Consider the following 13,664-nt stretch of genomic DNA (forward strand, 5'->3'; position numbering starts at 1 on the left):
CTAATTAACTTTTGGATGGAGCAACCTAGAAAATGCAACCTCATCCAGGGATCAAATCTCTAACCTACCAGATTATTGGGCAAATTAATACAATCTGCCTAGTTAGGGTGTACTGAACATAGTATCATTTTTGTGCTAAGCCTTAAAAAGTGCATAAATCAGAAGACAGCATCAAATCCCAACTAAGGAATAGTCTATAAAGATAACTTTTGCCTATGCTTTTGAGAAAAGGTCAAGACCAGGAAGATGAGGATCTGCCCAAGACTAGAGGAGACCCAAAAACTAAATACATGTGATTCTGGATTGGACCTTGAACATAAAGGGCATCTTCAGGAAGACAGGCCTGTCTTAGACAGTGGAAACAGCTCACTGTGTATTTCTGAGTTTTGTTGGCTGCCCAGTGGTCATGCAGGGCAGTGTCCTTGAACTTAGGAAAAACACAGGGGAGTATGAGGAGTGGTCAAGCATGTCTTTGACTTCCAGGGAATGGCAATTATTGGAGACTCAACACAGGGCACCAAGTAACCAGGACTCTGGGTGCCTTCTTGTAGCCTTTATGTATATGCAAAACTATTTCAAAAGTATAGCTTTAATAAGTAAATTGGACAAGAAATTGCTCAACCTATGGATTTGAAGCCCAGTGCCTAATTCATTTTTAATGCTACAGAATGTATTTTAGATCCATTTCTTCGTGTCATGTATAATGTATTATTATACAATCAAAGATGCCATGAAGAGCATGAGAGAGGGTACTGAGGAATGATAATGATGATCTGGCATTTAATCATTTGATACTAAGAAATTTTTCAAGTTCAGGGCTGTCAAGACAACCCAGCAGGTAGAGAAAGATGTGTACCACCAAGCCAAATTCAGTGTTAAGAAGAAGCCAACACTGAAATCAGGAGATGCCTTCTGTTACATAGAAGTAATGTTGGAAGAAAAATGCAATGCAAAACTCAAGCGAATGTAACATGAAGTGGACAATACTTAAGAAACACTTGTGGCCATGCCTGGTGGTCTATGCCTTAAATCCCAGCACTCAGGAGACAGAGATGGGTGGATATTTGCAAATCTGAGGTCAGCCTGATCTACAAATTGAGTTCCAGGTCAGTTAAGGCTATATAGTGAGACTCTGTTTTTTTTGTTTTTGTTTTTTGTTTTCTGTTTTAAAAAGAAAGAAAGAAGAGAAAAAATAAAACAGCTGTAAAAGACATATTAATGGTGTTGGCGGGTCCTTTGCTCCTTCTAGACAGATGCCAATAGTAGTTCGGATGGCCCTAACATCACACAAATCTAGACAAATAGATCAATTTCATTCTACCCACAAAAACGATGTGCTGCAATGAATCAGCTGAGGTTCTTCTCAATGGCCTTGCAAATCTTTAGTCAAAGTTTTAGGAAATCTAAGATCTGTGGTATGAGGAGTTTCTTATGGAAATTGATAAGGGACATTATTTATGAGAGACTGGTCAGTCCCAGGGCAGGTGGGACCACAGCTGGTTCTCATCAGTCCCAGGGCAGGTGGGACCACAGCTGGTTCTCATCAGTCCCAGGGCAGGTTCTTCTCTGAAGCCTTATAGCCAACAGATATTGGCATGCTCGTCATGACCCAACCATTAGGCAAGCATGCTCCAGTACATATGAGTGTTTTAAGTAAGACTATGGTCTGAAGCATCTCTCTGACTAATGTTGAAAGCACCAAACTTCAAATGACAGTCATATGTGGCAAAGAAAAAAAGGTACAGCCATCTTTTCAAGGGGAAAGGAGAGGTACTTACTGAGAGTTTATTGTCGTGAGAAATAGATCCTTTTGTCGAGAACTATGAACATGTGTTGCACTAAGGATCTCTCACGGTCACTACTCCTACTGAAGCCACAGTCGTTTTTACTATGTGCCTACTGGAAGCACTAAAACATCCTTAGAATGTATTTATTCATTAGTATTCTTTATTACATCACAACAGCAATGTATACTAAAAGTAATATCTGTGTATGAGAAAATGAAATGAATGCCATGGGTGCACCATTTCCTTATAGAGAATAGGTCAGTTCAGAGAGCGTGAGTGGTAGGGTGAAGGGGGTCTGTGGTGCAGACACAAGGAAAGTACTGAGAACAAGCCGGGTGGGTCCATTATCATCTGAATGACAGATCTTTAAAGCTAAGAAAACCCAACACTTCCTATGCTAACCTACAAGATTAATTTTAAAAAGTCGGAAGAAAGGCTTAAAAATCCCTAGCAGATTTAGATAAGATTACAATTAAAAAGTCCATTAACAAGTAGTTAAAATGCTATTAAGAGAATACAGTATTCATGAATACAGTATTTTGTTTATGCAGCGCATAAATGGGGAGAGGTCTTTTGTAGGCTTCAGCTGTAAGTAACTGAGCAACTGCCTCTTCAAGCAGCAGTCCTGGGATTTTGATATGCTAGTCAGAATCACTAGACAATCCAAAATTTAATTTACATTTTCTTCAAGATTCGAATTCATGAGTATGAATGCTAATTACTTGATGCTAGGTCCAGGATATTTTAACCTTCCCTTCACATTCTGGTGGTTTGGTTGGTTTGTTTGTTTTTGTTGTTGCAAGAAAATTTGTTCCCTTTGATCTGCTTGTGTATTTGTTTCCTCCTGTTGACATTCAGCCTCCAGGTCAACATTCCTCTATCACGTTTTTCTAAAAGTAAATACAACCCATCAATTTTATTCTTTCCATATCTATTTTAAAATTTCACTTTCCCCCCAAAAAATCCCAATAACAGCTCTGGTCCAGCTTCTGGCCTCACTCCTGTTTCTGCCTCCTGGCCAAACCCGCTGCCTTCCACGCCTAAGGGCTCTGCAAGGCGTGACAGCCCACGTGCTCCGTGGCATTGGCCTCGGTGCCATCAGTGGGTATCTCTGTACATTAAAGTCACGTTAAGGAAGCTTTGCTGGCTGTCTCTTCATTAAATCTCCTGGTTCCCTCTTTGACAAGCACCAGATGTGTGACACTTTCCCCTTATTTCAAATTCACTCATCATTAACGTACTTTTAAATCCACTGATGAGTCAAAAAACTGGGGGAGACACCAGCCAGTATCACAGTCAGAGTTATCTTGCAGTAGGAGTCAAGTATTATCCCTACTCCCTACACACTATCCTTGAAACTAATGACCCCTCGGGGTCCCCCAAATAAGACCCCATGAAAGTATTTTAAATGCTGAACTCCCACAAGGTACTGTACACAGCATCTCATGCTTTACATTGAAATCGCCTTCCAGCCTAGCTGCAGGATCCCTGAGCCACTCAACTGCAGACAAGTGGACAGAAATGGAAATGCCAGGCCCAAAGGCATCAGTAAGAATCAACAGGCCACAGCATGCCCTTGCTTGCTTAGATTTAGCACTAATGAGCATTGTCATCCATCTTTCTGAATGGAGACTCCTCCAATGAGTAACTCCACCGTCAGTTTGCACCGGGTATAAACTGTATAGTTCTCATTCCTAGGGACATTTTACCCGGTCTCTTGCCACCTGCCTTTCAGCTCATCATCTACACATGCAAATAAAAAAGGGGTGGCCTGCCACAAGAAAACAAAGGCTCAAGGAAATGAAGGTAAATTAGAAATGAAAGAAAGAATTAGAAATGAAGAAAACTCTACACAAGAGAAACCCTGTCTCAAAAAACCAAAAAAAAAGAAAAAAGAAAAAAAAAAAAAAGAAATGAAGAAAACTGAGAGCAGAGCGTGAAAAGCGGGAAGGGAATTAAACATGGCCGTAAGACTGAGTCTCCTGGTCAGCCAGGTAAAAAGTTCTCCATCAACATCATCATCATCATCATCATCATCATCATCATCATCAACATCAACAACAACACTCTGATTTCTTTGTAGAAAGCAAAGCTTTTCCATTACTGTACAGTAGGAAGCAGTGGGTCTTTGTGTAGTCCCTCAGCCCTCAGCATCAGCGAGAACTGAACGGTTGTTTAAGATGTTAAGGTCCAGATCCCCTAGATCAAAATCCTGGAGCTTTCCTGGGGATGCTAACGGAGGCTAAATTTGACTGCTGTAGTGCTGAAGAAGGGCTTATGAAAAGGGCACTGAGGAATCATCCTTGGGCAAGTACTGGGGACCGAGTAGTGGCCTTCAGCTAAAGGTGCAGAACCTAAAACTATTGTGCAGCCCAGTAAAGCTCACATATAAGAGCATCACAGCTGAAGCCTTGGCTTGACACTCTAACACTCTACTTTCTTTGCGACACGTAGCAAAGGCCACACACAGTTCAGCTGGGTAGCGTCTGGAAACTCCAATTCGATTTTGCCCTCCTGCCTCCCTCCACTAATTCTTGTGCCTGTTATCTGAGCTTGAGACCCTAATACATCTCCCTGCCTATCTGTAGTGGTCAGCTGTTGCTATCAGCACACTTGATTTAGACTTAACCTAGAAGACACACCTAAAGCTTGTCTTCGATGCTCTTTCCACAGAGGTTTAACTGATCTGAGAAGACCCATCCTGAGTGAGGGAGTGGTGTTGTTTTTGTTCTTTTGGGGGCCTGCCACCCAGCTCCCATATAAATCACACTCAAAGGCTTATTCTTAATTATAAATGCCCAGCTTTTGCTAGGCTTGTTTCTTGTGAGCTTTTCTTAACTTTAAATTATCCCATCTATCTTTTGCCTCTGGGCTTTTCCTTTTCTATTCCTGTACACCTTTCTTTGTTTCTTACTCCATGGCTTGCTGCATAGCTGGGTAGCTGGACCCTGGGTCCTCCGCCTTCTCTGGCTCCTTCTTTCTCACCTCCCAGATTTCTCCCTCTATTTATGCTCTCTGCCTACCAGACCTGCCTATTTCTCTCTCCTGCCTCACTATTGGCCACTCAGCTCTTTTTTAGACCATCAGATGTTTCAGGCAGGCAAAGCAACACAGCTTCACAGAGTTAAACAAATGCAACATAAACAAAAGTAACACACCTTAAAATAATATTACCCAACAAGGGAAGGACCATCCCATGGGCTGGGCTGGGGAGAGAGACATAGACAGAAACAGGGAGGGGATGGGGGTAGGGGAAGCAAAGGCCAGTACACTCTGAATCGGCATTCATCTCTCTGCTTTCTGACTACGGGGGTCATGTGACCAGCTGCCCCACACTCCTGCTGCAGCGTCCAAACTATGAGTTAAAATTAAGCCCTTTTTTTTCTTCAAGTTGCTCCTTGTCAGGTATTGGGTCACAGCAATGAGAAGAGTAACTGCCACATGTAGTCCCACGCCGGCCGTCACATCCTACAGAAATGACTTCCTTTCTCTCCTTCAATGATTCACTTGTTTAAGTGTGCAGAGGGTTCTTGTAAAAGTGTGTGTGAGGCCAGGTAGGAAAAAGAATGGGATGGAAGGGGGGGCCCAAGGAGAAAGCTGTGGACAGAGCCCAAGTGAGGTTTGCCCAGAACACAAGGAAAAGACAGCCTGGTCCATTGGCCCCTGCCTCTCCCTTGTCTGCTTAGGTGCTTTTCGCTCAGCTGTGGAGGAAACTGGTGAAGGTAACTCCTTAGAGGAACCCGGTAAAGGTAACTCCTTAGAGGAACCCGGTGAAGGTGACTCCTTAGAGGAACCCAGTGAAGGTGACTCCTCAGAGGAACCCGGTGAAGGTAACTCCTCAGAGGAACCCGGTGAAGGTGACTCCTCAGAGGAACCCGGTGAAGGTGACTCCTCAGAGGAACCCGGTGAAGGTGACTCCTCAGAGGAACCCGGTGAAGGTGACTCCTCAGAGGAACCCGGTGAAGGTGACTCCTCAGAGGAACCCGGTGAAGGTGACTCCTCAGAGGAACCCGGTGAAGGTAAGTCCTTAGAGGAACCTGGTGAAGGTAACTCCTCAGAGGAACCCGGTGAAGGTAATTCCTTAGAGAAACCCGGCGAAGGTAACTCCTTAGAGGAACCCGGTGAAGGTAACTCCTTAGAGGAACCCGGTGAAGGTAGCTCCTTAGCTCGAAGCTTCTGTCCTCTCCTGTCACACACATAAGAAAGCCACCTGCCCCAGAGAACTTCGCGTATCTAATCCATGGCTATGTCTTCCATCCTTTCATTTACAAATCACGCTTCAACCACACCAGGCTCTTTGCTGGTCCAGGTATTTACTGACCCTGGGGCCTTAGCAGCCGTCATTCCGATTCTAGGAATGCTCCTCCCACAGCCCCTCATTTGCTTCAGTGTGTTCCTCAGTGAGGCCTTCCTTAATCTGCTGTAAAAAATCTCCAACCTCCCTCTTACTGCTCTGAGCTCCCACCCTCCTTGATAGGTCAGCTCTCAGCACTAAGCCATGATGCACAAGCGTCCTTTGAGAGCTCTGGGGGATGGGCTCCAGGAGCACTCAAGACTCTTACACCACAAAAAGGCACAGTGTTGCACATACATTTTGACACCCTTGCACAGACTTTCGGTCATCTCTGCATTGCTGATAACACTCTTCACAACATAAAGGCCAGGTAAATAGGCTGCTTTGTTTTGTTTATGAACTGTGACAAGAAAAAGTCCCCACACGCTCAGGCTCAGGGCAGATGGAATTTTTTGTTATTTCTGGTCTGTGGTTTGTTGAGATCATAGATTCGGGGATAACTGGAACTTCCTTGTATCTTTACTTTGCTGTCTCCCCAGTGAGAAAGCCAACCCCACCAAGGCAAGATTTCCCCCCTCCCCCGCCACATACATTGCTGAGTTAATTCCACCAAGTGGAACTCCATAAATATTTAATGAATGAATTATTGGTCAACTTAGCATTTATTTTAAGATCTGAAAACATACGGACTCATCAAAATGGATCTCTATCTTTTCTTATAATATATCAACACATAATTTAAACGACCTTGTATAGTTCCCCAAAGCTGTGGCTATTTGGATGGTAAGGAGACAGTAAAATATGAGGGAACCCCCACACGGTCACCGAGTTCATCATTAGCAACAAGTGATCCAGACTAAATAAGCCCAGGGCTACTCTCACACTTTCCATGTTTGTTTTTTAATTCTGCTTCATAAAGCCACCGATAACGAGGGCTCGTTCTAGTCTGGCATCGTAGGATGAAATTGTGTTTTCAGGGCTGAGAAGGTAGCTCAGTAGTAGAATGCTTGCTTAACATGTTCAAGGCCCTGGGTTCCATTCTCAGCAACACACACACCACACACACACACCCCTCCCAAGCCTTACCACCCAGGTGTCTACCACGGATGCTCAATGTGCCAAGCACAAGAAACCTGTTCGGCATTTCCAAGCACGCCTATCCTCTGCACTCTCCACCTGGGTTGCTCCCACCTCCACAGGGTTCAGGTGGCCTGCTCTGGGCCTTCCTGATTCTTCCATGAAATACTCAGTGTCCTGCCCTCAGTCAGTCTGTCCTCCCTTTATGGTTCTTTTGTGGTGCTGGGGATGAAATCCAGAGCCTTGTGCATGCTAGGCAGACATTCCACTACTGGAGCTCATCCTAGCCTTCTGGTGGCTCACAGTGTACCCCCTTTGCGCTTCTCCAGTCTCCCACAGAGACCTCTGCAGAACACAGCACACTCGTTTCACAGAGGCCACAACCAAGTCTGAAGCCTTCTATGGGACCTGCCTGACCTCATCCCAACCCCACCCCACACCCTCAGCACCAGGGTTCTGAGTGTGCACTGCCACACAAACTGTACAGATTCTGGGGATCCAACTCAGATCCTCATGCTCATGAAGCAGGCACTTTACTGACTGAGGTGTCTCCCCAGACCCTAATGTTATCCTTTAATGACCAAAATTATTAATAATAGTAATAATCTGTAACTTTCAATGATTCTTTTAAAATCAGCTCATCACCTCAAAATAACTTGGCTGTTTGGTTATGTTTACAAACATATTGCACACTAACACAGACAAAATTCTAGCTAAAAGAACTTCTATTTTACCTTAAATTGACAATGCCAAACAATTCAGACTAAAAGTGGGCATAAAGGAAAACAAATTGCCACCATTTTTTTTCCTATACAGAACAATGTTGGGCCAAATGGGGAAGGCTTTAAGATTCTAGGCCTCCAACCACAGGAAAATTGATGCACTTAAATATTTTAAGTGTTTATTTTTGTTAAGATTTTGATGGAATCAATGTTAACCTCTTTCTGGAAAGGCAATACAGACACCCTGAAGTTTTGACTTTCCTCTTTGTGGTCTTTTACAACAGCCCCATTCTACATAATTTATAAGACTCTAGAAACATGAGTCAGATTTTCCCAATATCCGTATCAAAATGGGGAAAGTAGAGAGTACAGTGGCTTTTCTTCTAGCATCCTCAGCAAGAGAGCTTCTAGAAGGGCACATGCGAACCAGGTGTGGTGGCATGCCCTTGTAGTCTCAGGTACCTGGGAGACTCAAGCACGAGGGTCACTTGAACCCAGTGGTTCAAAGCCCGCTTGGGTGACTCAGCGAGACCCTGTCTACAAATATAAAAACAAAAAAAGGTATCATTCTGTGAAGCCCACATTGTTTTCTTTTTAAGAGAGTACAAATTGATAGCTAAGCTATCTATCTCCTCTTTAAAGGAGCTGGTTTTGATGGACACAAAAAAAATAAAGACAAAAAGAAGCCCTGCTCCAGAAAAACCAAAGAAAAGAGAGTGTGGGACTCAAACACAATTGACTCAGAATGAAATCTAAACCATTCTGTAATGCAAGACCTTCGCCTTGGCTCTGTAATGTAAATCATGCCAAGCCTGAGTTCATACCCAGAGGTTTCCTTTGTCCTTCTGAAAGCTGGATTCAATATTAGAATGTCACTTCCAACAGTTGCTTTGTCACAAGTACTCTAAGGAATATTAATGTGTACAAATAAATTAATTGATTTAAGTTTCCTAATTGAATAGTATTCCAATATCAACAGTATGGTTGAAGATGTTTTTAGCAGGAGATTTTCAGTATATCCCATTCAAACAGTGTTTCTTGTTTAGTAAGATAAACTATGTTGGGTGTGGTTGTATGTGCCCAGAATCTGAACACTCAAAGGTTGAGGCAAGAGAATGAGCGGTCCAAGCCCAGTTTTAACTATCTAATTAGTATAAGGCCAGCATAGGCTACCTGAGACTCCATCTTGAACTTCCAATCTACAACCAGCTAGAGAACCCATTTTGTACAAGTAATGAATTAGCCGTGTGTCCCATCTAGATTTACACCAAAGTGGGATCATTCATCACAATCCACGAAGGAAGTGAAAAGGAGAATTTGCTAGAACTATGGGCAAGAAAATCAGCTAGAAACTGATTTCATAAACAAACTATACATGTTCAGACTCCTCTTGTTCGTCCCTTCATACGTGTGTGTGTGTGTGTGTGTGTGTGTGTGTGTGTGTGTGTGTGTGTGTGTGTGTATGTTGATCCACACCTATGTGGAAAGTCAGAAAACCACAATACCTTACAGTATAAGAAACTAAAGAAGTAACATATAAATTTCCATAAGTAAGTCTAAAATTTCAGAATGGATTCTTCTCATTTTGATATGAAGGTAGAACCCCTTGGAAAAAGCACTGGACGTTTTGAGAAGCACTGGGCAAAGAACATGGCAGAAATCCACAAAAAGAAAGGGCAGCTGTAGTATCTGGAAAGAGCCGTGGAGACCGGAGAAAGTGCTCATCCGTTAAGAGCGCTCTCTGCTCCTGCAGAGGACCTGGGTTTGCTTCCCAGCACCCACAGGGCAGTTCACAATAACCTGTTATTTCAGTCCCAGGGGATCTGGTGCCCTCTTCTGGCCTCTGTAGGCACCAGGAATGCACGAGATGTGCAGACATGCATGTAGGCAAACAGTCATACACATAAACTATAATGGATAGATCTTTAGAAAGAACATCAGCAGTTGTAGGGACTGGATGTCAATGCCCCCTCTACTGTTCTATTAATATATTTCACTGTGAAGTCCTAATTTACAAAGTATAAATGCCTCTAGTCGTGCCTTCGTCTTCTCCCTTGAGTCTACTTTATATTCCCCCAAATTAAAATCCTAAATATATTTGTATATCTCAAATTATTTAACACCGCCTTCATCTCAATTCAGTTGTAAAACCAATTAGGGGCAGTTCAGGGGTTAAGAGTGTGTACTTATCTTGTAGAGGTCCCAAGTTCAGTTCCCAGCACCCCCATTAAGCATCTCACAATCACTTGTAACTTGAACTCCAGGAGACCAGTGCCCTCTTCTGGACTCCAAAGTTACCTGTACCCATACATATACACACATCATCATCATCATCATCATCACCACCACCACCACCACCACCATCATCATCACCACCACCACCACCATCATCATCATCATCACTATCATGATCATCACAGTGGTCCATAATACAGCTGTGACGATGGTGGACTGGTCCACATGGGAAGAGCTCAGACCACATGAGCATCCAGAAAATCCCTCTGTATTACTCGAGTAATAGGAGTCTTTCTGGCAGTTACAAAAGAACACATTGTCACAAAGTCATGAGGAGGAAGGAGACCATATCTAGAACTTAAATGAAAAGCAATAGTGTTTTCAAAATACTGACACTAGCTTTTAACAAGTGGTCTTTAGCAACGCTCCATCTATCATCCTTCTTGGGCTGTAGTGACAGCTCTATGACACATTAGTCACTTCATCTCCTCCCTCTGTCCCCCTGTATGCATAGTCAAAAGGCCACAGCTATTTTATCGTGAGCATTTGATAAGCACCATGCTCTACAGTTTATATAAAAATTAACTCAGAGAATTCAGGAAATGAGACTGGAAACTATGAGTGGGAGTCACTGCAAGTCCCTTAAACAGGGGCACTTATTGTCATTTAATAGATCAAAGATTGCCTACTTAGGAGCAATTTAAGTCAATTGGATTTTAGAATGTTTAATCTATCTTTAATGACTATTATTATTATTATATTATTTCTACCATCAGCATTTCATTTTTGAGACAGGATTACATCATTTAGCTCTGGTTGGCCTGGAACTCCCTATGTACACTATACTAGCCTCAAACTCAGAGAAATCTGCCTGCCTCTGTCTCTGCCTCACAGAAATCTGACCCTAGCCCTGCCCCTTCCTCTCAAGTGCTGGGACTAAAAGTGTGCTAAACTTGTTGTTTTTAAGAGAAATAAAAATGAAAAAACAGGACAGTCCATCCCACAGACACCTTTCTTCCAGGACAGCCACATGGGGACAATTGATACAGCTACTAAGGGAGAATATTTTCTTCTTGTAGATTTTCATACTTACATAAGGATCTCCCCATAATATCATACTGCTCCCCTAAAACAAACCATCCTTTACACAATGCAATCACAGTGTTAGCCATCAGGCATCAGTAATTGCAGCAAGTGTTACATCTAGATATGGGTATTGTCATGACCTAAAGCAATGATTCTCAAACTTCCTGCAGGGTGAGACATTCCTTATATTATTTAATCTGCTATCTACTAGTAATTTTGCAAGACACACTCAAATGAATTTTTAGAAATTAGTTTGTTTTGGAGTTTTGTTTTTTGTTCTTTCACTACTAGTGTGTATAAGTGTGTGTGATGTATGTGCATGAATGTCAGGCTTGTGTCACCACATGTATGTTGAAGTCAGAGGACACTCCTTGGGAGTGTTTCTCTTCTTCCACCATGGGATCCAGAAATGGAACTCTGGTCTTCAGCCTATCCATTCTTTAAAGCTTTGAAAAATATAAGCCTAACTTATGTTACTATTGTCAAGTTCAACAGATAAAATTATTCCCTTAAGTTTCCTTTTTAAAATTAGCTTACAAAGTAATGGGTTTCATTGTAGCTTTTTTTTATACATATATGCCATTTTGCTTGGTTCTTATTTGTCCCTCTTTTTGACTGCCACTCTGTGTCACTGTCCCCCACCTCCTCTCAAAGAGGCCATTCTCTCAAACTTCTAAAGTGGCATGTGCAGCATTTCTCTCAAGTCTGCCCAGCTATCAGCAAACATCTGTGAGGGACACTGGTGTGGGGCCACACAGTTCTTATTTCAGAGACCTGCTGCGCATCCAAGTCAAGGCCCCAGCACCGCCCTCTACCACAGAGCCATACATACCTCTTTGGACCCACGCTCGGCAGAGTCCTGACCTAAAGACCATACATTTATTGAAGAGCGATACTTTACCTCTGACATTCTTTCCAAAGCCCATTGAAGACACTTTTTTGTTCGCTTGTTCACTCGTGTTTGATTTCTCCTTGATGACGTCATCGTCACCAGCGACATCAGCAGAAAATTTTTTCTTTTTCTTTTTCTTGTGTCGAGGTGGAAGCTTTTTTGGAAAAGTAAACATTGGGAATATCACAAGAAACATTGCAATGGCACAAAGGAGGAATCCACTCCACCTAAAAAATTGGGAAATGTGAGTAGTATTTATGGCTTCGGTTTGGGAGTAAGAACAAATCATAAAAATAGATTTGTCACAATCAAACTGCAAAGAAATCATTTTACCTTCATCAAGTATAAGGCAGAAGAAAATTGAACAAACTGAAAAAAATTAAGGTAATTTGCCTTCTTGTGTCATGAATGGAAAAAATTCATAATTATACTAGGATTATAGTGATGATTATATTCAGCAACTTGATTAGAATGCCATTCAAGAAATCTGAGTCTGGATTAGTTCTGCTAACATGGTTAGTTCTGCTAAAGTGTGCATTTCATAACAGCTTTTGTTTTATTTTGCTTTTTTGAGCCTGAGTCTCATGTAGCCCAAACTGGCCTCAATTGATTATTATTTCAGGGTGACCTTGCCTAGCTGACCTTCCTTCCTCTCCCTCCCAATGCCCGGATGACAGGCGTGAGCCACCGTACCTGGCTACCATAAATTTATTAGAAAAACAATAGACTACTTCACGTGCTTTAAGGAGCAATATACTTAAAAGAAAGCAAACAGCTCTGGTCAAATGTAGTTTATTGGTCTGTCATTTTGTGATAGAGATCAAAGCTACACCCTAACTTTATGTTCAGTGGATTTCTGATTGCTGATGAGGCTTAAATATTTTTGCAAGTACTTAAGAATGTATTGCTCATCCCCACTTATCCAAGCCTCACAGTATTTAACAAATATGATGGACATGAAGACATTCGGAGTTGATCTTTGTCATGAAGAACTTATAACTACTGTAAGCCAAAGATTTAAGAAACAAACTCCAAAAAGTACAAGAAGGTAGACAGCTGACCGTGAATCTTATTTTGTAGTTTATGTTCCAGAAAGCTTCCTAGGAGGTGTGTTGTCACCAATATAGTGCTTGGGACAGGGTAGGTATTCAAAAATTTTGCCCAATACATACATTGGAAGAAATAGATTTAAAATGGGTGGCAGGCATCAGTCTTGGGGAACATAGATAGATCAACATGGCTCCTTCCGAACCTGGTTGCTTACGGGCCCTCAGCAATCGTCCTCCATTATCCTCTGGAATTAAGAGTCCCCAAGCTGCTTTGCTATCTAAGCCCCACATCCTCACTCCTTGAGAGCGCAGGCAGTGGAATTAGGAGATTCATGAGCTGTGGTTTAGACACATCTGGGTTTGGATCCTGTCTCCACCCCTTACTAACTATGAGATCTTGGGGAATGATTTCACTTTTCCTAGTTGAATTTCTCATCTGGAAAGGGGGTGAAAAAATACTTCTGAGAATCCTCAGATTTAAAGAAGAGAATGCTTATAACAGACCTAATAAAACACCCACTC

At 42.4% G+C, this 13,664-nt stretch overlaps 1 protein-coding gene across 3 annotated transcripts in view; it reads right to left on the reverse strand.

Annotated features, from left to right (window-relative positions):
• Slco5a1 (solute carrier organic anion transporter family member 5A1) overlaps nt 1–13,664 on the reverse strand; it is a 149,628-nt gene that overhangs the window by 63,361 nt on the left and 72,603 nt on the right. For all 3 annotated transcript variants that reach the window (XM_028864586.2, XM_028864581.2, XM_028864582.2), the window contains exon 4: nt 12,103–12,320. In XM_028864586.2, the coding sequence (XP_028720419.1) occupies nt 12,103–12,320 (218 nt within the window). The remainder of the gene's footprint in view (nt 1–12,102; nt 12,321–13,664) is intronic.

Source organism: Peromyscus leucopus, chromosome 5, assembly GCF_004664715.2.
Source record: "Peromyscus leucopus breed LL Stock chromosome 5, UCI_PerLeu_2.1, whole genome shotgun sequence".
NCBI lineage: Eukaryota > Metazoa > Chordata > Mammalia > Rodentia > Cricetidae > Peromyscus > Peromyscus leucopus.